The sequence below is a fragment of the Acanthochromis polyacanthus genome, chromosome 6 (assembly GCF_021347895.1).
Source record: "Acanthochromis polyacanthus isolate Apoly-LR-REF ecotype Palm Island chromosome 6, KAUST_Apoly_ChrSc, whole genome shotgun sequence".
In the NCBI taxonomy this organism is placed as follows: Eukaryota; Metazoa; Chordata; class Actinopteri; family Pomacentridae; genus Acanthochromis; species Acanthochromis polyacanthus.
The window spans coordinates 32,015,931-32,042,953 of NC_067118.1; the positions used below are offsets into that span (position 1 = coordinate 32,015,931).

General features: G+C 41.7%; 1 protein-coding gene across 1 annotated transcript in view; it reads right to left on the reverse strand.

Annotated features, from left to right (window-relative positions):
* Positions 1-27,023, reverse strand: part of LOC110956441 (membrane-associated guanylate kinase, WW and PDZ domain-containing protein 1-like) — a 102,061-nt gene that overhangs the window by 51,661 nt on the left and 23,377 nt on the right. Inside the window, 1 exon segment of the mRNA XM_051950056.1 lies at positions 10,392-10,508. Coding sequence (XP_051806016.1) covers positions 10,392-10,508 — 117 coding nt within the window.

Sequence of the window (27,023 nt, forward strand, 5' to 3'; positions counted from 1 at the left end):
ACAACCTGCTAAGCCATAGCTACGGCATAAATTTGGGTCTTGTTTCCAGAACAAACACAAGCTCTGCGTTGATGGGGAAGTGTGTGTTATGAAAACAGAGGCTGAGAGGTGACGTGAGAAGAAATTACGTGCATGCATCTCAGAGCAGGCAGAGCAGAGGAGGGGCAGAGGAGGCAAACAGTCACACAGGGAGTTAGCATGGAACTCTCTTGGGCCTCTAAGCCAATTACTGGAGCTGCATTGATTGAGGCAGCACTTTAAGGCCTCATCTACACAAGTAGTCCCTTAATACACTGGTCAGATGATGGGAGCGTCTCAACCACAAACTACGGATGGATGGCCATTTGCATCCATTATGGTATCAGTGGGACAAATCTTTTTAGGGATTCTAATAGGACTAGTACAGAGTATTACAAGTTTTTTTTAGTTTAAGGTTTTCTGAACATGAAGGATGTGCCTTTTTTTTCATGCCTGAAAGCTAGAAGAAGAAGTCTGCTGCTGGACAGGTACTGGACCTGTATCCTTAGGCCCGATCCGCTGACCTGGAGACCGAGGTGAGTATTACGTCCTGAGTGCTATGGCTGTGTTCAATCAGCACTTCCATCCTCCATTAAAGGGAATGCTGGCCAATAATGATTTATGAAGGGGAACAGAGAGAGAATCAATGTAGCGGAGGCCCTCAGATTAATGATTAAGAAAATAGCAGACCCACTCCTATCAGGAGCCGAGGTGCTGCTGAGACCACACCACGCTATAGTAGGTTCAATTAACTACCGTGGGGCTGAGAAAGCTTCAGTGAGGAGCCACAGTGCCTTCCTCTTGTCTCCCAAAGCAGAACACACATGCAAAACAATGCAAATGTTAAAACCTTAAACCTTAAGCCCTAAAAAATCTTTGAGGATTTTCCGTGCTGCGTATCTGCAGTGTCACATTTATGTATGTCAGTGTTTTTATTGTAGCAGCAAAAACGTGACCTTGCAGCTTAAACGATTAGTCAAATGGCAGAAAATTATTCTGCGACTAAGCTGTTTAAGTCATCTTCAAGTGATAACGCAAAGAATTCTCCAGTTTCAGCTTTTCAGATGTGAATGTTTGCTACTTTTTTCTATTTTTAAGTGCCGGGCTGTTTGGCAGAAAACCTGGAAATTCAACTGAGCTTGGAGAATTTCTAAATTTGTGAAAACTCTTTATTCTGAAAATAATAGATAATCAGTAGGAAAGAGGCAGCCTCACTGCATGTGACAATAAATGCCTTGTCTGCTTTATACCTGTACTTGCTCATACTTCACACAATTTTGTCTTTTCCAAATGTTTGATATTTGTACACTATTTTGTTTAGGAAATCCTCTGATATGGCTATTGAGGCGTACCTTTAAGACTTCAAGGCCTCTTTTGTGAAGTACAAAGTATGCTCCAAAGATACATCTATTGCTTAAAGTAAGGCATATAGCAAAGTATTGTGCTCGCAAGTGTACTTCAAGTATTTTATCGACACTAGAAGTGAAAGATTTCAAACAATATATAACCTTATACTTACATAAAGGGCAGCTTTCTTTATCAAAGAGCCTATTTTTTTCTCATAAAAAGAGCAGGTTCCTCGCTGTGATTGTTTGAATAAAGGGATGATGGAGTTGCCCATTGAAGAGGAGAAGGACAGAGGGAGAGAGAGGCCAGACACACAATACTGCTGCTGCCAACACAACAGGCCATTCTTTCAGCTCGCGCCACAACACTCCTCACAGCTGAGTCCAGCCACTATTCTCCTGCTGTTTCCCTGCTCCCTCCCCATCCCTCCCCTTTCAGTATGGGGGCAAAGAATAAGGGAGGGGGGCTGGAAATGAATAGTGGGCAAGCACATACAATCTGAAGCGTCATTAGCTGGAAAATCTTGTAAAATGACACAAAAGATGGCAGTTGTTTTTTTGTCCTACTAGAAGCCACTGTTTACCGGAGAAAAAGCAAGATGGAAAAAGGAGAAAGAAGCTTTCATTTAAACGGTAACGTCAAGAGGAGAACAGGGGAGCTGGTGCACAAGAACAGGGAGACTCAAGGAGGTAAAAATGAAGGGACGATGGAAAGAAACAGATGAGGGGGAAATATGTGGCTGCAGGAGCCGGCGGTAGGGGAAAATGTCCTCTAACAGCAGGCGAGTGTGTCAACAGATCAGTGTTTAATTTCAGCCCCTAAACAAACACAATCTCAGACAGGCAAACATGCATATGTGTGCACGCACAGATCCACCATCATCAAAGATACAAAGCACAGCACATCACATCTTATCAATATCACACCACAAATCTGCTTTGGCACTGATTCCCACAGTCTCTGAGAAAAAAAAAATCCACCTGCCTGTATTTCTGCCTCAGCGTATCCGTCTACTCTCCCCACCCACATCTCTTCCAATCTAATCCCGGAAGCCAGGGCATCACTCCCAGGAGAAGAAGTAAATGTCACAGAATTACCTCTATACCACCGCCGCAGCTGCCGCTTCTGTTTCTCTCCTCCCTGCACGTTATTCCACAGAAATATTCAAAAAGACAAATCCAAGGCGGCTGAATTCTGCTTTCCCTGCTCCATCCAAACCATCCATGGATCATCCAGCTGTCTGTGAGCGAGTGCTAGCTCCCAGCTTGCAAGCTCATTCAGGCAGGCAGCTAGTAGGCAGCTGCCGTTTTTCTTCAAAGCTCCACAAGCAGAGCAAATTAGAGGTCCAGCCCAGCTTAGAGGCTAAGCCAATGTGAGCTATTCACACTCTAGTTCCCGTCTGAGGCCAATGGCTGCAGCTCCACAGCCCCCCCCCCCCGCGTACTCCCGCCCACTGCCTCCTCCCTCCCTCTCTCTCCTCTGTCTTTCTCTTCTTCCCTTCTCCTTCTCCTGCTATCTTAGTCATAAATATAGACTCTTGACATTACCTAACACATGGTCCCTCGTGATAAACCGCCAGCTTCGTGCAGGTCTCTCGACTGAGAAAACCTCTCCAGGGGTGAACACCGGGTTAAAGAAGGGTGTCGAGGGCAGAAAGCTGTGAGGGACATTCAGCGGATGTAGAAAATGCAGCTGATGGTAAGACCAAGATGGCAAATTGTTTCAGAAAGGCTAGTGATTAGTGTTTTGATGCATTATTTCTTTGCAGCTCGGATTTGTTTACTATCCTTTGACCAGGCTAGGCCAGAGCGCTGAAGTTGATTAGGACCTTGGGAGATTAAGGGCCCAACGGCTGACCAAAGGAAAGCTTGTACCTGGCAGCACAGGCCTGTACCTGCACGGACATGGACTGCTGCCCAGGCAACCAGACCACAAAACCCAGGAGCTGCCCTGAGGGAAAAGGACTGCAGCTTTCTTTTTGGATTCACATGGTCCAAATTTCAGCCACATGTCCTCATTGTACCCCAGTTAAAAGTAAGAAAAAAATTAAAAACTAACTCAACTTTAATATGATTACTGAAGTGAAACAACACAGGAACTGAGACAATCAAGAAGAGCTCCCATGAATGTATGCAAAATATGAAGGTAGAGCCAGCAGATTAGCCTAGACTACCTTGATGACTGGCTGCGTAAAGACAAAAAAGTGAACATAACTGCACCTTGATGCTTCTGTAATATCTGGTTTGTTTAATCAGTACAGCAATCTGCAGCTTACTGCGAGTTGTACAGGAAGCAAACAGCCATACCATGTAAAATAGCTCGTCGACTCCCCCAGTTTCAGGCTTTAACTTTGGCTCTAGTTTCATTTCAGTGTATGGACATAAAGTGCTGTCAATCTTCTCTATCTGCCCCCCAAATCAACTATTCTATTAGTTTTATTATTCTATTTCTTACATAGACAAAATGGCAGCAGTGTGACATGCTGTATATCATGTGCAAGTTGGCCAAAAGCACTGCTCAACCTAAGAGCATTAAATTACTTCACTGACTGCTTAAAAAAATAAAGCAAATTGCTCCAATAGATCAATGATTTGTGTGCAATTCACCATCTAAAACCACTTTATTATAGATAAACAACAAATAAGGCCCAGGGACAAGGGGAGTGCTTGTCCACAGCAGTAAATATAATCGAAATATTAACATATACTGCAGCTACATGAACAAAACGTTTAGCGAGGAAAGGCAAAGCATGTTCAATTTTAGATCAATGTAGCAGTATCACACTCAAAGCTCGGAGGCACTGGGCCTAGCTTGAATGTAGGCTAGCGGGCTACCACAGCAGATCCATATCATCACAAGACACTCACACACAAAGATCACGTCATAATTGCAACAGAGAATCTCTGTTCAGTCACTGAACTGGCTTTAAACAATTTATTTCCTTGACCTCAAAGGCAAGATTGTCACCATCACCATATACTGACACAGTGGTGATGTGACTGAAAAATAATCCACAAACACTGTTTTAGTCAACAATCTGGACTTGTTTGTTTTTTTTGTTTGTTTTTTTTGTATGTAGTGAGTATGAGCATGCAGAGACCGCCGTCCTCCACAGTAGTACAGAGAGAACTACATGAAGCACTACTACTCTTGCTCATTAATCAGGGACTGATCACTTTAACTTCACCTGAGTGACTGGGGTGATCCTGTCAACAACCACCTCATCCTTACTTGAGACTTCACAAGAGCAAAAGGCAAATGTCTTACCTGAGACTGGCCAAGACACATGAATGAGGATTTTAAACAACAACACCATCACTGTGAGCTATACTTTTATATTCACTGTGGTTCTTCATTGGGATCGATTAAGTTGATCTAAGCTTCAGGGTACAGCTTGTTCTAAACCCCAGGTGCAGTACCAGAAACGGTGGTTGTCCTGTTGTTATGGATAATGTACAATCAGATGCCTTTGAAATGGCCCTGGAGGAGATTGTCAATAACAAAACAACGTTAGAGACCACAGCCTCTAGGGCCACCTACCACCCACTTGCCAATCACACTGACGACAAAACAAGAAGATTTGCAGTTCTTTTGGCCTGTATGTGGCATAGGATTCATTTTAATGGTGACAAATGGTGCCTGTTTGTGACTGTATCTATAAAATATGATAAACGTGGCACAGAATACACCAACACATGCATTAAACATTAACCTCACATACACACACAGCCCTTGTAAACACACACACGCACAGAGTCTGCACCTGTCTTCATACATCATTACTATGCAAAAACACATATTTGCCCAGCGTCCTCAATTAGCTTAGGAGCCGTAGTTTCCCCCCCCCATCTCTCATTGCTTCCAGAGAGGATCGAGCGTTAACGCAGCAGATAGGCGGTCACATGAACAAAATATGAGCCGTGCGTATGTGAAAAGCAGGCAAACAGAAGCTGGGGCCCACTCATCCGTTACAAGAATGAATGGCCATCATTAGCATGAGGCTCCCCGGCAGCTCCCTGCAATGCAGCGACACACACAATGGCGAGTGCCACGCTTCCCCCTGCCGTTCCCCAGAGAAGCCTTTTTGTTTGAGCAGCATCTGGACCTGACCTCCATGCATTCAAGGCTGATGACCCCCCTCTCTGCTACCCTCTCATATCTTCTCCTATCCTCTCCTGTCCTAGCCTCCTCTTAAAAAAAAACAACCCTGCTCTGCCTCTACAGCAACCCCCCCCCCCCACCTCCACCTCCACCCTCCAACCACCTCTTCCTCCTCTCCTTTCCTATATACCCTGTCCGTTCTTCACACACAGATGCCCCCCCCCCCCCCACTCCCCCCCCCCCCCCCCCCCACACACACACACACACCTCCTCCCTGCCTCTTCCAGGGAAGGAGAGCACCCATCTCTTGCTTCTTGAAAAGAAGGTCTGTGTATTAGTGGACCTTATACAAAGCCTGCAGGGTGAATTAGAAAACCAAAGAGGAAAAAGCACCAGGGCTACTGGCCATCTGTCCCTCTGGGCTGGACGTGCTTGCTCCGAGTGTTCCTGCCCCCCTCTTTGCCCCTCACATAATTCCCACCCCTACCCCCACCTTCCCTGATTCCCTTAGCCTATATACACAGCATCAACCACACACACACATACACACACACACACACACACACACACACACACACACACACACACACACACACACACACACACACACACACACACACACACACACACACACACACACACACACACACACACACACACACACACACACACAATCTCTCTCTCTGCCATGCATACATCACAGGCTTTGGATGGCGGATGGTGGTCAGAGCAGAAAAAAGAAGAAGAAGAAGGAGAGAACAAGGAGAGAATAAGGAGCTGCCACTTGCCTGGATGCAGAGTGAGCCCGGAGCCAGCAAATCAACCCGTAATCCCTTTCTTTGTGTGAGCGGCAAACAGAGAAATTTGTCTCCCACAATGATTTTCCCCGAGATCGGCAATGGAGTGGAAAACAAGGAAGCGAGGGAGTGAAAGACGCCGAGGAGGGGAGGGAGAAAGAGAGAGAGAGAAGAGAGAGAGAAGAGAGAGAGAGAGAGAGAGAGAGAGAGGAGATGGAGGGTGAGAGCAGCAGAGGCAGGGAGACAGTGGGAGCAGCTAGAGTGTGACAGAGAGAGACGGAGGAAGGCAGCAGCCACTGCCGAGCCACAGGGACGCTGACACTCACTGGAGGATTTGAAGTGAAGAGAGGGAGAACGACAGAGAGAGAGAGAGAGAGAGAGAGAGAGAGAAAACGAGCGGAGGGGGAGAAGAGAGATCAGGTGGGGGGGGATTGGTTCGCTCTGTGGCTCAAACGCTGGGATAACGCCGAGATAACCCTCATCCGCAAGCAGCAGCTGTAGACGTGAGAGAGGGAAATGAATCCCACGAGAGAGCGACTTCTCTATCAATTGTGACATTTGCCGCACATGATAACAATGGCCATCTGTAGCAGCGAGGCTATGAAGGAGAGGAGGAGGGAGGGATGGATGGAGGGAGGGAGGGAGGAAGGAAGGGTGCTGCTCCTATAAACACACATGGCCCAAAGAGAAAGAGAGAGGAAAGAAAAAAAACCACCTCGGCCAGTGGTGGAGGGAAAGGCACCTGTTCGAGTCAAGCATGGGGAGAGGGAGCAACACATGTACTCAGGAGAGGGGGAGGAGACGTGGAGACAAAGGGAACACAGGGCCGAGAAGTGTGGCTTTTATGTGACTGCTTTTGTCATCCTGCCTTGTCATGCTAAGAAAATATTTGCATGTGTGTGTGTGTGTGAGAGAGAGAGACAAAAAAAAACAGAGGAGGTGGCAGCGATAGTAGGTCATGAAGAAAGGGAGAGAGGGAGGGACAGGAAGAGGGAGAGAGAGAGAGAGAGAAAGGAGGGGTAAACAGTATAAACATTTCAGTATCAGGATGACCAGGATTGTGTTGTGACCCACTGTCGCCTTGTTTTTAGTGACAAAACCAGATGAAACATTAGAAAAAATGCACTAAAATGATCTCAAACTTACTTCTGGTGATCAATAAATGCATCCAAATGTATTTTCAGCGCAGAAAAAGCCTGATACAACGTGACAGATTTACACCGTAGTCCAAAAACGATTAAAAATACACCAATGAGCCATACTGTTTCAACAGCTGACACGTTCTTTTATCACAACGAATGTAGGCAGCGTACTGTATTTTAAGTCAATCCCACATATGCTGCCCTGCTGCTGTAAACACTCACTTATGCAGCAAATTCATGTCTAAAAATGTCTCCCCGAAGTACACTATTCCCTCCTGCTTGAGTAACGCTTTGTTAAATACGGAATCTGTGCTTTCTGGAAGAAACATGGAAAAACAATGAAACTACACATTCCTGAAACAAACATTTGCTAGAAACTGTGAGCTTGTTCCACCCTCAGGATAGAGAAGCTTGAAAGTATTTAGACATGGACTAACACGCTGGCTCTTGGCAAAAAGAAAAATGTAACAAAGCACCAGCTTTTCTGAGGCCAGTCAATGATTATGGTCCATATTGAGAAACACTGGAGCCTCTTTGTGATGCAAGCAGAAAAAAATGGAATATTTCTAATTATTGAATAAGCAGAATAATTAATAATTGTACTGTGTTCATGTGTTCAGGTGACTGGATGTGTAAAAATATACTGTCTAACACTGTGTTCTGTCCAAAATACCATCTATTCAGTATCCTTATCTAATGTCCAGTTTCAGTAGAGGCTTATTTAGCTATTTAAAAGGTCAGCAGGATTTGAAGTTTTCATCACAATATTCTTTATGCACATTGAGTGGTCACTGTATAATCCTTCACTTTGACTGTTTTATTGCAAAAAAAAACTCAACTGAATGCTTGTTTTTGTTTGCATCTGTTGGTCAGTGGTCGAGATTTTTACATTTTAAAAATATAAAAGCAACGGAAGGAAACGTATTTCTACTGTCGCTGGTGCACTGTAAACATTTGGGAACATTTTCATGAACCAAAACCAAAGCAGTGTTTTACTGCTTTGGCCCCTAGTCCAAGGACTTGATATTATATTTTCAGTATTTGAACCCATAATGTCATGTTATACATTTTCAAAGACAACTACCACATGTGTTAAATAACTCTGTCTGTAAAGCTGCGGTTAAGAGGGATACAATACAGTTATACTAATCAAGGGTGCACTGTGTATTCCGTGAAAATTACTCAAATGTTATTGTGCCTACACACTAACCTAAGATACTGAACGCTGTAGACGTTACAACAGACAAACATCGGCATGTTAGCATGTTGCTGCTACAGTATTTGAACTCTGCTTAGAACGAAGAATTAATGCATTTATATATATATAATGTATCTGCATATTTGTTGATACTGTCTTGGGTGTGAAGCAGTCCTGTCAGTCACTAAAATAGGAAACAGATTTCATTTACAGCAGTAATGCCAAATGAAGGACAACAGGTCTAAAAACAACTCTTGACTCCTGACCTTGACAATGATTCTCCTATATCTCAGTCCTCAGTGACTGAAAGGTTGCAGCCCAAAGTTATTTTTATATGGCTGATGATGTATCTGTAATAAAATCTTCACTTCTTAAAACAAGCACTGTTGTAATAGTTATACTCTAAGCGTAGTGATAGATGCATGTGCTTTATTTCATATCATATTTTATTCATGTTAAAGATTTCACAGGCCTATAGAGGTGAACACATATATTTCATTCATTGTAATGATTTTTATAGGATCAAATGTGTCTGGTTTTGCAGGGAAAAAGCAAAAATTATCAAAAAGTTTGAAAAATATGTTAATATATTTTCCTCAACCATCTGGTGTGTCCTCAGTTTGCCTTACAACCATCACTTTGAAACATATTCAGCTTTTTTATTTCCTGTGTTCAATATTTATATTAATGCTGTCTGCCCTCTGCACACAGGGGCCTCTCCATCGCACTGTGACCTCTGCAAGGGCCCAACGTGTTCGTCACATAATCAGGCAGGAATCTATTTTCAATATATCAGAACATCATAATCCCAGGCAGGGCACCCGGGGAGGCTCAGAGAGCCGGATTTACCAGTCACATGGCTGAGCGCAAGAGAAGGACGGAAAGCCGGAGATTGAGAGGCAGACAGTGAAAAAGCAAAGAACAAGAGAGAAAGAGAAAGGAAAAGTCTAGACGATGCATTTTATTACGGAGCACTGCGATGCAAAAACATGCAAAGCAACATGTGTCATTCAACGGAAACAGGAGGGAGCGTTTGATGGGGACGATGATCCCTTTCTTGGCTGGCTCATTATTGTCTGTGCATTTGTGTGACAATCAAATCAATTTCTCTAGGGCGAAACACACATAAACAAACACACATGTTAACACATCCCCAGAAGATCCACTGTAGTGCCTTGTTGAAATGCTTAAAGCCTTGGGCCCTGTGGACGTCACAATTCAAGCAAAAGGCTTTGTAAACACAAACATGACATGAGTACAGTAGGAAATTGAACTCGGTAGAGCTGGACTGTGTCACCCACCCGCACATCCAACTGTTTGTGACGTAACCCAGCCCAGCTGTGGAGTCTGGCATGGTGCTGGGGCTTTGGCTCAGGCCACACTTTTTGTATATTTCACTGTTATGTGAGACAGCTGCAAAAATGGTGCTCTGGTGCGATCATTACAAGAGTGGCTTTAATGGGCGGTAATAACTAAATATACAGCTACAGGGTATTTGGAAAATTCATGTTTGTTTCTCTCTTCATTTATTAGCAGCAGGGTTAGTGACGATTTTAAACGATAAAGTGGAAATCAAGTGTAAAAAGATAATTTATGGGTGAGTGAAAGATAATAATTAGACTTAAAGTAGATGAAACAAATGAGGAAGAAGCCAAAAGAAAGTGGGTCATTGGGGTAAAGATGAGGAAATTATGTTTAAGGCTGGTTAAAGACACCATTCGTCAGCCAGATGTCCTGGTTTTTATCATCTGCCATCACGGAATCATAAGCAGAGATATTTTTACTCACAAGGCACAGCATGACGGTACAGATTGGCTCGGATGGTCTTCTGCAGCTCGTGGTCGGGGGAAGACTTCTGGAACCTCAAGCTCAGGTAGTGCTTCAGGTCCTTGTTGAGCTTGTGACCTGGAAAATTCAGACAGACAGGAACAGCTCAAATAAACAAACCTCTACACAAAAGAAATGGTCATCCCTCCACTGTTTACATGTTTTCGTGCTGTCTAAAGTAAGGTCATGAAATGGCACGACATTTCAGTTGTTCAAATACTGACAGTGCACAAGAAAGGCCTCGTCAACCTCCTGTGGCAAGTAAAAGAATTTTTGTGTTTAGAATAGTGTTTAAATTCAGTGTCGAAGAATAAAATCAAATCTGAAACCATATTAAACTGTTTTTTAAGTTAATATAAAGCACAAGTGGGGCATATTCTCCAGACTCTCCAGTCTGCGGATGAACTACATTTTCTTATTGAATTTTTCTCTATAGGACAGTATACACTTCAGCCTAATCTCTGCAGCACATGTTATTTAGAGACCAGTCCACTCACATCTGTTCTTCTGCATGTAGGAACCAAAACCGCTCTCAGACAAGGAGACAGTAAATAGGCTGCTTAAATGTTACATATATAAATATACATATAAAATGCTAAAGGGCTATAACTGATAATAAAATTCCAAATTATACAAAAATTCAATTGTGCAAAGTCCTGAAACACAAATGCATACAATAATAGGCAATATAAATTAGTATAGTAAAGCTGCATAAACAAAATAACTGAAAAACTGTAATGCAATGTGTACAATAGCTAAGGCCACAGGTCTATAGCATGCTAGCAGCTCTGTGAGGCTGTACTTGGACAAAGTGGTGCTGTGTGCTAAATGTTTATGATATTTACCAGGTATAGTGTTAAATATCCTTAACTCAGTTTTTTAGCATTTTTAACTTTTGCTAATTACCATCAAATTAAAGCACAGGCTGAAATATGTTCAGATTGCAGGCATTTAGTACTTTGGATAATTGGTGTAGCAAAGTTATTAGCATTCATACTGAGGGTAACTCAACAAATGTCCTGGCAACATTTCACTCAAAAAGAGTGTGGTAAGTTAAGGGATCAAAATCATGTGGATTCATCTTCCAGCAACCTGAATTTACGTACAAAACATCATGGCAGTCTGTCACATAGATTCTGGGGTATTTCAGTCTTGACCACAGCGGTCATCCTATCACTACCAGGCTAAAAACCCTGCAACTTTTGACACAGATATGAAATCGAGAGAGAAAAAAGTGACTCTTGAATGCATCATTTTGAGAATTTTCATTCTACTCCATATTATGGTAGGGAGCAATTATAGAGAAATATGCCATATCAGCAATGTGGGAGGAGATGAGAAAGACCTGGTACGTAACACAGAGGTTCATTTAATGCGATAGGTAGAGACTGAGGCAGGTTTGGATAATTGATTAACACAGTCTCTGATTGGCTGGAGTTCTTAGGCGTACTAAGCATCCATCCAATCAGACGTGCTGATGCTGTTGGCTAAGTTTGAACAGAGCTCTGCCGCTCACAATGGGGCCAGATGGTCAGAGCTCGCTCTCACGCCAGGGTCTCATTTAGGACCATTTAATGATCTCCAAATATATCATCCATGTCTGGCAGAGCTGGCAAGCAGTTCTTGGGGGAGGTGCCACGGCCTCCTGTCGGCCTCAGATCACAGCGGAGGAGTCTCTCCTGGCTCTGTGCGGCTGGACGGCAGGGTCAGTGTGCTAACCGAGTAGGTAGAGTTTACTTTGGAACTGGTGGGGATTACAACGTGATTTAAAGCCACAGTGAAATGCCAGTCGCAGCATCTTTAGTTTCTATTACATACAGCCATATGACACAGAATATGTGGGTAAAATAAGTTAAAGGGCAGAATTTTGATCAACAGTAATAAACAGAACTGAAGCTCAGTGATTAATTAACAGTATTTACTATGCAAACAGACTCACATTTCAACACTACTGTAGTGTTGTCCTCAAGCAGAGAAGCACTTTTTCAGCTGCATTTTGCACAGAGAACGTTGTTTTGAAGGATTTAAACAAATTTCTTAATTTTGATAAAAAAGTGGGCTTGGCTTCGAAACTACAAAACAATGTGGTAACATACACTGTTAAGTTTGGATTCAACTCTTTCAGCAGCCTTTTCAGACCAACTGGTGAAGGACTAAGGAGAAATTAATAAAATTGATAAAGTCTCTGGAGATGTAAATCATGTTTTGACAATTGGGATGGGCTTGACCTTACATGACTGACCATTAACACGGGCATTATAAAGGACTTTGACACTATGACCACTAGAGGACGCTGTCACAATGAAATAGGTCACAATCACATTTTGAATGTTTGCACAACAATTTATCAGGCCATTTTGCTGCCTCAGTATCTCTCTATTAGTTTCCATAGCCAAAAAGCTCTCAGTGACACACAAACGTCATATTTGATTGGATAATTCAATCAGGATGGAGTTCAGATGAGTCATAAAACAGAAGAAAGAGATACGTGTTATCATGAAAATAGATGTCAATAATAATTGAACAAAAACACTTGATCTGTGTATATTTCAGTAATACCATAGCCTTTCTCACTTACTCATCAAGACTTAGTTTAGATTAATACCACGATTAGTGATTAGATTAGTTTGGAATAGAGTGGAAACTGGGGGAAACAGCTGCACAACATCCACCAATCAGCATTAAAAACATTAAAACCACAGACAGCTGCAGTAAATGACACAATTCATCTTCATCTCTACAATGCAATGTTCTGTCAAGAAACCGTGGGTTCTGGTATACATGTGGATGACACTTTGACATGTACCTTGCGCCTTGCCTTGCTGCAGACCAGACAACCCCCTATAGCCTTGGCATAGCCCAACACCAAAGGCCTCCAGAGCCCTAAAGATCCCCAGGCAAAGTAGATTCGACCTCCAAACTCCCCAAATCCCAATCCAGTTGAGCATCCATAGATGCACCAAAACAGCACGATCCACTGAGGCCTCACCCTTACACTCAAAGAATACGGAGAATCTTCTGCCAAAGTCTTCGAATTAGATATCACAGGACACCCATGTCCATAGTCCTGTTTGTATCTAATGGACAGAGCAGCTTTGGTGACACAAGGGGGATCGACACAACAATGCAATTAAAAACGAGAGTTAAGAGGATAACACTTTATGCATTGAACTATTTCCTAGCTGGACAAGTTGATAGAACATCCAGCTGAGACACCTGGTACGTTACCAGCCATCTTACAAGTCCTTATGCTACACCAAAGCTGCTGGCTTCACATACACAGCGCAGATTTGACAATAATTCTGATCTCCCATCTGAGCAGATAATCATATTTCTTAAATCTGTCACACTATACCTTTAAGGCTAGAGCCAGAGTTGTACTTGAAGGTTAGAAATTCTACTACATGAGTCGGAGAGGAGGCAGGAAGTGCGAGTGGAAGACTACTGTAGATAAAAACAAGAAAAGGGACAGACGGATCAGAAGCATCAGTGCAGCAGCTGAGAAAGTAAAAACTCCTCTTAAAGCAGAGGAGTATCAGTCATCTGCCCCGAGGTGTGGCCCCATGGTGACATCATCATCTGTCAGCCTCGGCTTCACATGCACCTCCTCCCCCCATGGACTATAAATACTGAAGTAACACTGATAATGTGAAGCAGCGAATCTGAAAACATGAGCACCCAAAGTACAACAGCGACAACAGGAACGAAAATAAAAATGACATCTGAACAAAACAGGCCACTAATACATCTGTCAGAATGAATGAGACGAGATGTGAAGCAGCATAATTTGAAGCACAATGACAACAATAACGATAACATGATACATGATTCAGCTTAAGGTTAGCAGCGCTATGCTAATATTACCATAGCTATGAATGTGATTCTGGTGTGGGGCATTTTCTTCCCAGAAGTGGAGATACTGGTTGGTATTCTACTTTGCTGTATTTTTCCGTTCCTCTACACACACACACACACACACACACACACACTTACACACTCACACAGATGCACACAGCCCACTGTGTAATTCAGTGCAAGCAAAGCACTGTCAGGTAATTGTTACCTAGCAACCAGCCAGTGCTGACGACCATCATTACGGTCCCTGCTAGGCAAGCAGAAGTCAGATTGTAAAAAGGAAAAACAAATACAACAGCACACACTCTCTCTCTCTCTCTCTCTCACACACACACACACACACACACACACACACACACACACACACACACACACACACACACTTATTTAACATAAACATGCAGTGTTTCAATCCTCTGTGGCTCCATCCCTGTAGCAATCTGATTTATATAAACAGCACCTCATCAAAAATAAAATATGTTAGACATACATTAGTGTTTGCGTTCACTGTCTTGTCAGTTTTGCTGGCTCAGATGCTTTGCCTGAGATAAAGACCGCTGTCAGGAACAACCCCCTCCTGTGGGTACACACAGTGAGCAGAGGGCGGGCTGCCCAGGTGTCATGCTCCATCAATGAGAAAGTCATCAAATATTCAATATTTATGAGGATTAAAGCCGTGTGAATCAGAGATTACAATCACACCACTGTGGCGGGTGCATGTCTGTGTGTGTCGAGTGTGTGTGTGTGTGTAGCTCATATGCTGTTTGCTCAGTCTCTCCATGGATTTTTAATCACAATAGCCGTTTCGTGAAACAAATAAGCAGATGTTGTGGTGCTGTAGATGCAGCATTCTGAACGTCAAAAAATGGAAATTAAAAAAAAAGAAGCAGATCAAATTAAGGCAGACGGCAGATTCATGGTTAGATTTGATACATTTCTGTTGTGTCACAGTTTCAATACAGAAAAATACGGAGCGCCTCAGCACACGCTAGTTTCATTTTATTTTTCTTCCAATGATCAGCTTTGCAAAAGTATTATATGGATTTTGTGACTGTGGAATAAAACAATAGATTTTGTTTTGATGACCCATTTAAAGCGGTTTCCCAGCAGCATGTAAGAAAAAAACCAAAAAAAAACAAAAATAAAGCTGGAAGATGTAACAAAAACAACCAGATGTGGTGGGAAAAGTGGAGCTGAACTGATATAATCTCAGTTCAGCAATCAGGGCGCTGCAGTGTTCCATAGATTTCTGAACAAAACACACAGCGAATTGTTCAATTCACAATGCGTACTGAATGGAGATCCCAGTATTGTGTACGATAAGAGCGGCGTATTGTTAGTGGGAATGTGCTGGGCATTCTCATATAGTATCTGCTAATCCACAGCCGTCTGTTTCTCCCAAATATAGTCCGCAAAATGATGATATTTTGACTAAAAATGGCAGGCATTATTGGATTAAACATTCTGTTACAGGTTTGCATTTCAATATAATATTATAAGAAGATGTTACTGTCTGTAAACAAATGGCGTAGGAGAAGAGAAGCTCTTTTATAGTGAACTGGCATCAGTCAGTCTGCAATATCACTTACAGTATATTAATGTAAGTATTTGGTTGGAATGTATAGTGTTCAAGGACATCTGAATGAATACTATAGTTACTCCCTGCACTCTACAAACTTATGTTTATAGTATAAATATGCCAAGAAAAAGAGTAATTCATGAAATTGCCTTTCTGCACCAGTAAATGCACTGTTTTGTGGAACACTGTAGACACTTTGGCATTTCTGTGACGTTGTACAGGGACATGGTAGTCCTTGGAGCTAAATGCCAACAGTACTTAGTACAGCACTTAGTTTAGTGTACTACCTCACAAGCATTTGTTAAATAGCACGAAACAAAACTGCAGGATTAGTGTTAATGTAGCTGAGGAAGGTAATTTAGTCGGTCAGTTTTGCAGGAATTTGGCCAGAAACTGAGGCATCAAATGAAAAAAGAAAAATCGATGTGATAATGGTGCTAAATCAAAAGTTAAAGCATCACCCAAGTTACTACAAATATTGTTGATAGAAACATGAACTGAATACATGGATGGTGGGATGCATCAGCTGGATGGATTTCCATGAAATTTGGTTCACATTAAATGATTCACCTCAAACCCGCAAATGTCAACCTGGTTGTGGCATCAACAAAATCAATACAGCTCATCCTGTGGGGACCATGAAAGCCTGAGCAAAATGTCATGGCAGTCCATTCAGTAGCTGTTCAGATATTTTAGCTTGAATCAAGGGAAATGGAGGACTTAGATGAACATAGCCGACCAGAGAACCAGACTGCTAAGGTAGCTAAAAATATGAGTTGATACAAATTGTTGTAACAACAGAAAATGAACCTGCGGCAATTGTTTTTGACTCGTGTTCACTAAAATTCCACAAGTAAATGTATGCTTTTAACATTTAAATGTGAATATTTGCTTCAGTGATATGAAGTGACAAAAAAGAAGCAATTTACAGACATCATCTCACACCCGAAGAGCACACAGAGTTCTTGTTCTCCAAAAAATTTCATTGACAGGTGTGTTGGGTCATAAAGTAACAATGAAAGGCCCAGAAACTTCAGCAAACTGTCACTTGTACTTCATAAACAATATTCATGTCCCCAGATTTTCATATCTCAGGTGTATGAACCTTTCCTGGACAGAAGCATCTCAGTACAGTGTGTGCAACTGGCTGATGGTGTGCAGGACTTTGCAGATTAACTAATGACAAACTGTTATGTTGCAGCCTTAAAAATGCCATGTTATTCTGGCAGGAAAACTACTGCCAATCAGCCTGTCTTCAGATAAGATTGATCCTGTCAGAGCTTGGAGTGGATATTCTTGACTCTCATGGCAAAAAATGAAGAAATCACATCATCTTGAAAAGTCTAAGATGCTAGAAACCTTAGCGGGTTCAGATTTGGTTCCTGGGAGCTGCTGTGTTTGTGAAGTTGGCTGGTAAAAGACTGTGTGTGACAGCGATTGGTGCTTTTCAAGCCTGATGAGGCAGAAGGGAGATGTGTGAGGATGTGAGGCTCCTGTCCTCTTACAGATAGACAGAGAGAGAGATGGATTTAACCCAAATAAGAGTGGATTATACACATCCTCCATGCCTCCAGTCAGCATTACATAACCTTAAATCTAGTTATGCATCCCTGTCTCATTTTGGGAATAGAGGTGGGGGGGTGTGCACTCAAACGTCTATAGACATCGATTCACACATTCTCACACATGAAATAGATGCACGCACAACATGCATGGAGATGTGATCTTAACTGGAATGGCTTTCATGAGGGGTCCTTTTAGCATGGTCCTAAAAAAAGCTAAATTCGGAGAGGATTTAAGAAGAACTCATGCATTAAAACAGATAGCAAAAGGGCCCAAATATATAATCGCAGCTGCCTAAAACATCAGCACTAGACTCTACCGAGCAGCTACATGTTTGTAGTACCACATAGCAGCTGTCGTCACTACAAGTCACTGCTATTGCCTGTCAATCACGCCTGTGCAAATAAACATTCCAGGTGGTTTCCATTTCAAAGCAGAGTGTCAGACATCCAAGCAGCAGTTGTGCTGTGGGTGTGTGTGATTCTTTGTATGCAAAAGTAGCCAAGTTAAACCAACAGCATCTCCAGAACTGACATTCATTTCAGGAAACGTCCACATCCGTGTGTGTGCTGTGGCGCTCTGCTCAGCTGCTGATTGGGATTCATCTGCAACGCCGCAGCTCAACACTGCCCTCTGTGTCTCCGAGCCTCACAACCAATAAGTGCGCTTCACGGCAGACCCGTTACCATGGCAACCCAGAGCCAACCAGAGATTGATACGAGCCATGTGTGGTCATTATAGGATGCTGCCCCCCAATGGTGGATCTTAATAAGATGAAGTTGGAAGAAAAAGAAGAGAAAAAAACCACAGACCTTCGAATGTGGCTTCAGAGATGTGACTCTTAATCCCTTGTGGCTGCACTTGGAGGTAATTTAAAGATTCCAAATGGCCTTTAAGATCTGCTACCGACTGGAAAGTGAGGAGGACAGACTTAAGTGAAAGTCTGAGGTATGTTTGCTTTAAGTGAGGTTTTCCATTTAGTATAACTTCATACTTTTCCTTTACTATATTTCCATCCATTCTCTATACACCGCTTTATCCTCACTAGGGTTGCAGGGGGTGCTGGAGCCTATCTCAGCTGACTCGGGCGAAGGCAGGGGACACCCTGGACAGGTTGTCAGTCTGACTGTGGGAGGAAGCCGGAGTGCCCAGAGAAAACCCACGCATGCTCAGGGAGAACATGCAAACTCCATGCAGAAAGATCCCAGGCCCACCCCGGGATTTGAACCGGGGATCTTCCTGCTGCAAGGCGAAAGTGCTAACCACTACCCACTGTGCAGCCCCTTTTACTATATTTCAACGGAAAACATTCTTATTAAAAGTATTAATCTGAAAGTTGCAACCCTAAAATGTCAATGTAAAATGTGCATCCTTAATGATATTCAAAAAGAAGAATATCTATGATATTGTAACACAACAAAAAGGAGCATTATTTTTACTTCTGACACTATGAGCACATTATGCTGATTATATATTTATATTAGGCTAATTTATATAGAATGGTACTCCTACTTTCACTTAATGCTCTGAGTCCCAAGCTGGGTGGTTTTTGCTCCCGTCACATTTTCTTTCACTGTGGGTTCAATTTTCACAATTATATAAACAGAATAGAAACACAATAATGTATACAGAACTACAATGGCTGGAAGTAAAGCCAACTCAAAAATGTTACAAGTGAAGTAAAACAAAGTTACAATGTCAGAAATTATATAACAAGAAAAAATGTTTTGTTTTGTTTTGGTCGTTGTACATATTTTCTTATCCAGGTTAAAACTTTCCTTGTAAATCACTCACATTTTAATCTTTTATTTGCACCGTTTGTTCTGTTAATAATTTTAATGCAAATTATTCTTTTTTTGTTGCCTTCATATTTTCTTTTTATTTTTTAAATTGTATTCATAATCAGGTTTTATTGTATTTTAAATTGAACGTTCTAATTGCTGGGATTTTTTGTTTCTACCTAAAACACATTGAGCTACTACAGTATATGAAATGCACTATAAAAATAAAATGCCTTGTCTTGTTTTGTTTTTACAAAAAAAATAAAAATGGAAACCCAGAATCTGCATGTATACCTTTTTCTAAATATCCAAAGATGGTATTAATACTGGAGGAAAATGCTGATATTTTTTAACAAAAACTGGTTAGACAACATATGTTTTTTTTTTTTAAATGCATGCACAATAAAGTAATTTTGATGCATTAGCATGATTTTAGGTTAGATTTGAGTACTTTTGCATGACACAGATGAGCATCGCAAGGACCATCTGAAAGTTAAAAATCTACTGCTTTTTTCAGTTTCTGGCTCTAAAAAATGGTGCAACTTTTGGGGATATTCAAAAAAGATAGCCTTTCAAACCTGCCAGCAAGTTTTGGAGTTCAGAGGGTAAAACAAACTATTTGAAAACTTCTTCCAACCTCTAAATGACTGAAGACGCACCTTAAACTTCCTGGCAGCGCAAACCAGTTGGCTAGCACACACAAACAATCTCCCACCAAGCTGGAACAAATCTAGCATAATGGATTTTGTAAAATATCAACACAACTGTTTAACTTCAAGATACAGACCACACATGCAGGTCTAGGTTTGTTCTGACCACAGCAGGAAAAATCCTTAAATTACAGCTGCTCCCTGGGAGAATGCCACACAGTTAATACTCTGGAACTAGTACTTGAGTAATTACTGCAAGCAAAATATGTATTACATGATAAGATGAGCGTGGTTGTGTTCAGAACAGTAAACTCTGGTTTTCCCATTATATTTACACTAAAACAGATTCCAAACAAACACAAACTTCAAAAAAGAGAATGCTGTAACTCCACCCAGATGTTGGAGGAACCTGACAGAAAGAAGAAAAATCGACAAAGATGGCAACAATAAGAGTCCACAGTGGTCAGATCTGTCTTTGTGTGTTTCTCTCTCCCGTGGAAGTTGCTGCTGGCACAGATTAGGTGTTAAATGACAGGCAGGTTGCCCTTACTTCTTGTAGAGGAGAACAGACAATCCTGCAGTAATTGGAAGACACACACCCACCCACACAAACACACACACGCACACCGCTCCGGCTAATGAAACGCCACCTGTAGTGATGACAGAAAGGATTATGGTGCGAGACAAGACGCCCTCCCAAGCTTGATCCTCAGCAGAGGCTGTTGGGCTGAATTGACCCTGTCTGGATGTTTGGGCATGAACATTCCAGGTTTGTCGGAAGATCAGTATCTCTCTCAAATGTCTGCTGAATATGAAGCCAGCTTATCTTGCCATAAAACAGGTGGAAACAGGTATAACATGCTAATAAATGAGCTACAGACGTGTTGGTATGCAGCTACACAGGCAGTCTGACTGTTCGGCCCATTTCCAGTTCTAATACTTTCATATCTACTCTACAAATACAAAAGTGGTATTGATCTCCTCTCCTAACTCCCAGCTAGGGAGGTGTGTCCTTCTATTTACACGATCACTGAGACAGCAGACACTTCATCCAGATGTTTGGAGCAGTGCAATAAACTTCAAGGTTCTACAAAGTTAGAAAGAGCTCAAATCAGTTGGTGATTTCACCAGCCTGTCTGTTATCACATTCTGATTAAGAAGGCTCCAGCCTGTCTGCATCCTTCTATGTGTTTGGGGAGTGGTCGTACAACAGGAGCAGCTGAAACTAAACACAAAATCACACACCGATTGTCCGTTAGACATTTATCTATCCGAAGCATCTTCTACACCTTCGAATTCGGCGATAGTCTCGAGTCATCTCGGGCTGATAACCCAGAGCTCAAACAGACAAAGATGTGGCATTTCCTCAAGAGGACAAATAATATTGTATTTCCTCTGGCAGATTCTAAATAATGGCCACAGAGTAGGAACTGGAAATGCTGGTTCTTAAACAGTAAATTCCATTGTTTCAGCAGCTTCCTGTGGGTCTCAGGACATCCCGTCAGTCAACACTGGACTCTCCAGTTACAGATGAGAGCATTTAACTCTACATTATCCAGTAATATAAGGAGGGGCTTTCGGAGAGAGGTGAGGGATGCAAGAGACAAAACTAATCAAATGCTCCTGCTCTCAGTGAAGTGCTTCTCTTGGTTTGATAAAGCAGCTGCAATCTCCAGCTACTACACAGCCATTATCCTGACTGAGAGAGTTCATGACAGCTGATACAGAAGACACGATAATAATGACATTAAACATGGCTCTCACTTGTTGTTGTTCTCATGTCAATTAAGCACAATCTGTTACACACATACACCCCCCCACACACACACACTGATATAAAAGCAGCATATTTAGCCTGAGTCCGCTGCACATGTTCACCACTAGCAGCCGCCGTCTTATTACTGCCAACCATGAGCCCTGCAATCAGGAGTGGCAGGGGTGGAGAGGAAAAAACAACAATCACAGAGAGGTCTGCCATAAAGCTCTGGACTGGTCCTCTGCCGTCTCCTCCTGTAATTACCTCCATAACCAGCCACACCCAGAGCTCCTCTCATGTTGTTCCCACTGTAAGGCCTCGCTAAGTGGGACCAGGGAACATGAAGCAACCAGGCAGGAGCCCTAAATCAAACCATCATATTCAGCAAAAGTCTTTTTCCAATCTTTATTTGTTTAATAACTTTAACTTTTGTTTACATTTCAAACTAACAACACTAATAAACATAAATCAAAAAGTTTGACTTAATTTCAGAGTGTTATTCTATCAAGAGAGGCACTTTAGTAAAATTAAGTCGCCATAAAAGCTGTGTATTACATTACTGCTTTTGTAGAGTGTATGACAGCCATTTATTGTGGGAAATGCTTTCATCTTGTATTCAAGCATACATTTGCATAGATTATTCTCAGTATAGTCAGACTTCAACATTCAATTTCATTTGATTTGGTTTGGTTTCTACTATTTTAGCAATTTTACATGAATAGTTTAAATTTCCTTCTATGGGATGTTTTAGGAACCTATTCAAGTGGTGCATTTAAGTGCTGGTAGAAGGTTTGGATTTCTGAGTGGGATGGGGGTACTGCTAACAATTTTTGTGAGTTTAAGAGAAAACTACTACAGGCTAACTACAGAATATAGCATTTCTGTTCAACATGAACAAAACAATACTGATAAAAATCAGATTATATGTTCTTTTATATACATTTTCACATTTTACATTAACAGAGACACAGGTTTCACATAGTCTCAAATCTGGCATGATGTTTTTATATTGTAACATCTGTCTCACAAAATATTTGTGAAAATATTGGTCTATTTCTACTGCAGCATACCATAACAGCAACATCTGCAAGTGCTGTCAACACGACATGAATGATTTCTAATTGTTTTGTCTACTGGTGTAGAAGAGTGCAATGCTATTTTCATACGTGACACACCAAAAACCAAACTAAATATAACAACAACACCAGAATAATCTAGAAAGAAATGTATCAAGCAAGATTTTAATCAAAATTATTAGTTTTGGTAATTGTGTTGTGAATCAACAATTTCTCTAAAAAGTCAGAAACATTCCCATAATTGTGTCCGGCATTATTTTTTGATTTGTTTGACCAACAATAAAACCCTCAAATAAACTCTGATCAAAATAATAGTAGCATATTTTTACATTTAAGAAACTGCAGTCAGAGAATTGTTGGCATTTTGTCTTTTAAAGTCACATAAATCACCGATCAATCAAAATAGTTGATTAGTTGGTATTGTTGTGCAGCCATGATGCTGTACAGAAAGAGAACGCCACATAGTTGACTGAAGACACGATTTGGACCCTCCGGTTTTGACTATTGAACGTGCAGAAACGTATGGACGCTTTGAGGAGGCCCGGGTGGGTCAGTTCTGACCTAGTTCTCCAGCGCCATGCTGCTGAGTCAGAGTCAGCAGTGCATGATGGGAGAACTGGTTTGAAGGAAGAGTCAGAGACAAAGACACACACAAACTCACAGATGCACACACTGAGCAGAGGCGGCATGTTCCGCTCCAGTGCGCTGCATCTGTTCACTGCTAAATATAACCAGAGGAACCCAGGCCTACCGCTCCCTCCACTCTGTGTTACCAGCTGAGTAGGCCAAAGGATGGAGGGAGGAAATAAAAAGAAGGCATGGAGGAAGAAGAAAGGTTGGTGCAATTGTAACGACTAAAAGCAAGAGTCAAACCTTGGGGGTTGAGAGAGGGGTCAGTTTTGAAAGATGTGGACTTCTGCATTCGGCCTGCACCCAAAACATTTGAACAGAGACTAAACATGGACAGTTATTCCTGTCAAATACTGGAACAGTAAACTCAACACACTCCAGATGGCAGGATCTCTATTCTTCACCTCTGGGTTCATTCGCAAAGTGAAGGAAAAACATTTCTTTGTGATATACTTCTAAAAAAATGGCCACAAAGCAGCTACTTTCATTCTCCCGTTATATCTCTTTCCTCCCATGGGCAACACGTGTAGAAATGCTGAAGCTCCGAGCTGAATCCTCCCTGATGCTGATAGAAAGCACAGTCGGTATGAGAGGCTACCATCAGTTCTAACTGGCTGCCTCTGTTAAATGTCATTGCCTGCCTGGCCGTCACACACAAAGAGCCCCTCTGTCATTAAAGCCCCTTCTTTCACAGGAGCCGATGACCACGGGCAATGAGACAGAGGAGAGACACACCTCCCCCTATGTCCCTCCTTCCTCCCTCTTTCCTCCCATCGGCAGCGGCAGCAGTCGAGAAAACATCACACCATGGGGAAAAGTGTGTCATCACCAGCCCGCTAATATGATGAAACACAATAAAACACAAGCTAAGAAGTTATCCGTGAGTTACTGTTTATATGCATTCGGTTGAAGGATAGAAAAAGCATTTCCACTGAGTTTAATAACCACTAATTCATACCTTGAGGGCTGTAATTGAAGCAGCTGCACAAACAAGTCGGTTAACTTGAAGGGAAGACTAGAAGATGAGACATCCAGTGACCTACAGTGTCTGAGCTCGCTGCTGTGTGACGCCTCGTATTAATTAACATATATGGAGCACCACTTTTACAAAGATAAACCCTTTAACTGAGGGGCTATCCATCAGATATGCAGAGCTGTGTGTAGGGAGATAGCTGACAGACAAGAGCCCCCACAGGGAGATTCATTAAATTAATCTGTCATGTGAATTTCCTCAGTTTGTTACCCAATGGATGCTGCTACCAGAATTTTGTGCTGAGAGGAAGCACTATTTCAGAAATGCCAACTGGGCATGTTTGTCAGAGGATTTAGCTAATATGCTAAAAAAAAAAAAAAAAAAAAGTGTTCTTTGCCAGAAAGTGAGGCAACATTGGGGAAAATTACAGTTTTAAAATTGGAGTTCAAGCATCCGGCTTCCAGACAGATGGAGAAAATAAAATGCAAGAATGATGTTCTTACAGCAGAGCACATGTCTCAGTTACTATCAAAACTGTCTGAGGGCAGAGGTAGCACTCAGAAGACTGACAGCTGGGGATCAACATCTGAGGTAAGATTAAAGAAGGGGGCCTGGGTATCAGCAGCCAGTCTTCTTATTATGATGCTGAAAACCTTCCTAGGTGTGTTTCAGCCCTGCCTCGTCACACTTAATCCTCCACCGCCCACCAAAACAAGCTCTATTTCCTGCTAAAAAGATACAGAAAACAGCACAAATAAAGCTGTGAAAGAAAAATTGCTAATTGGTATATGTCCACGGAACACTAAAAGCTGACTAAATCGAAAGTAAACAGCAAAAAGCGATGATATGCTGTAAGATGCTACTTCCCAAACTCATGCACTGCTGGTGGGTTTTGGTGATGCAACATGATTGATTCGTCGGGTAAATCTAAGTATTCCGATGGGGTGACAACATAACAGATGGTCCAGAGAACAGAAGAGTCTGTCCCTTTTTGTGAGCACTGTGTGAAAACAGAAACATGCAAAAATGGACAGACATCAACATAAAAAGATTCTTTAAAATGCTCTTCTTACCAAACAGAGGCAAAAAGAAGTCGACAAAACACAAAAAGATTGACATTTCCTGCAAAATGCTCACTGTGCCATCGAAAAGACATTTCATACGAGACAAACCATGTCAGCTGTCTAAGATCTCCTCATTCTGCTCAGTGGAGACACTAAACTGGAGCGTTTATTAAGCCACTAACATGAACCATCTCCGTCTCAAACGCTTCAACTGCTTCCGAATAAAGGTGAATACGTATCTGTGTGAGATGTTTGACTGCAATCACACTGTGCAGCCTTCACAAACCACTCACCGTCAAACTATGAAACACCTGACCTTCAGACTGTAAGAAATCACAGATTCTTCTTCACAGCTAGATAGCGTTGAACACAGATGATTGCGAGACATTTGAGATGGAAGTATGAGGGGATAACCCACAGGTGATGGAGATAAAATGGATGGAGACGGAGTGAGCACGGGTCATTATGTGGCTGCAGCAAGGAAATGGTGATTGGGAGCAGTGATCCTAAAAGATGGAAAGGCCTTTGAGAGAATTTATTTTTAATAACTAAGCAATTGTTTCCACAATGAGTGAGCATTTATTGCAGTCCTGTCTTTTATATACATATGTCAATAAATTGAAAAACATTTCTTTTGGGGATCAATTTCAGAAATTTCAGAAATTTCTTCAAACAAGAAGTGCCAGGCCTTTACTTTGCTGCCAATTTTTTTGTGGAAAAAAAAATAGGGCCCGAACAATATGGATTTTTTGAGGCTGATGCCGATTCCGATATTTGGCAGAAAAAAATTACAATTACCGATTAATCGGCCGATTAATTTAAAATACATATAATGAATAAAATAACTTCTTTTTTGGTCGTTTAACACTTACAACAACAAAGATATGAATTACAGGCAGAACATTTTACAGTTTTACAATGTTTTGCCCTTTACTATTCACCTTTCAAAACATGTCATCTTTGACATAGTTGCATTTCAAATATATAATGGTCACAAATAGTTCGACACTAATGTTTCTCCATACTGACACACACAGTGAGTTGTTGTTACAGCCTGTGTCATGTTATAGTATTTTCTGACAAAGTAAAACTAAGAGTGACATCATGACGGTTGCTGAAGACAGACAGTAATGTTAATCAATTTAATTTTTGGGGTTTGTACTGAATAAACCCCCTCCCCTCTGCGTTCACATCGCTCCTTAAATGCACCTCAAAAGGGTGCTGATAGAGTGATGAACGGTTGTTCTGTACTCTCAACTATTTTGTACATTTACATTATTTCTACAGTTACTTACCGGCTTTTAAGCTATAAGCTAACGCTATGCTAGGTTAGCTTAACTACAGCGATGTTATTGCTAACATAAACAGACACAAAGTAACTTAAGCGAGATTAGCACAACTTTAGCAATGCAACGTAAATGAGAAGCATGACCAACGCAATGAAGCACTCGTTATTGCACATGGGAAAGAGAGTTAAACCGAAATGAGAGACATGTTGAGTCACTGTTAACGTCGATATAAACTTACCTGTTGGCTCAGCCCACTCCTGTAATGTTGCTTGGCTGTACCTTGCTCCTGTATGCTACTGAGGATTGAATGGAGTCAGAGCTCCATGTACTGGACAAACGGCACAAGAACATCATTCTGCGCGACTCTGACATGTAAC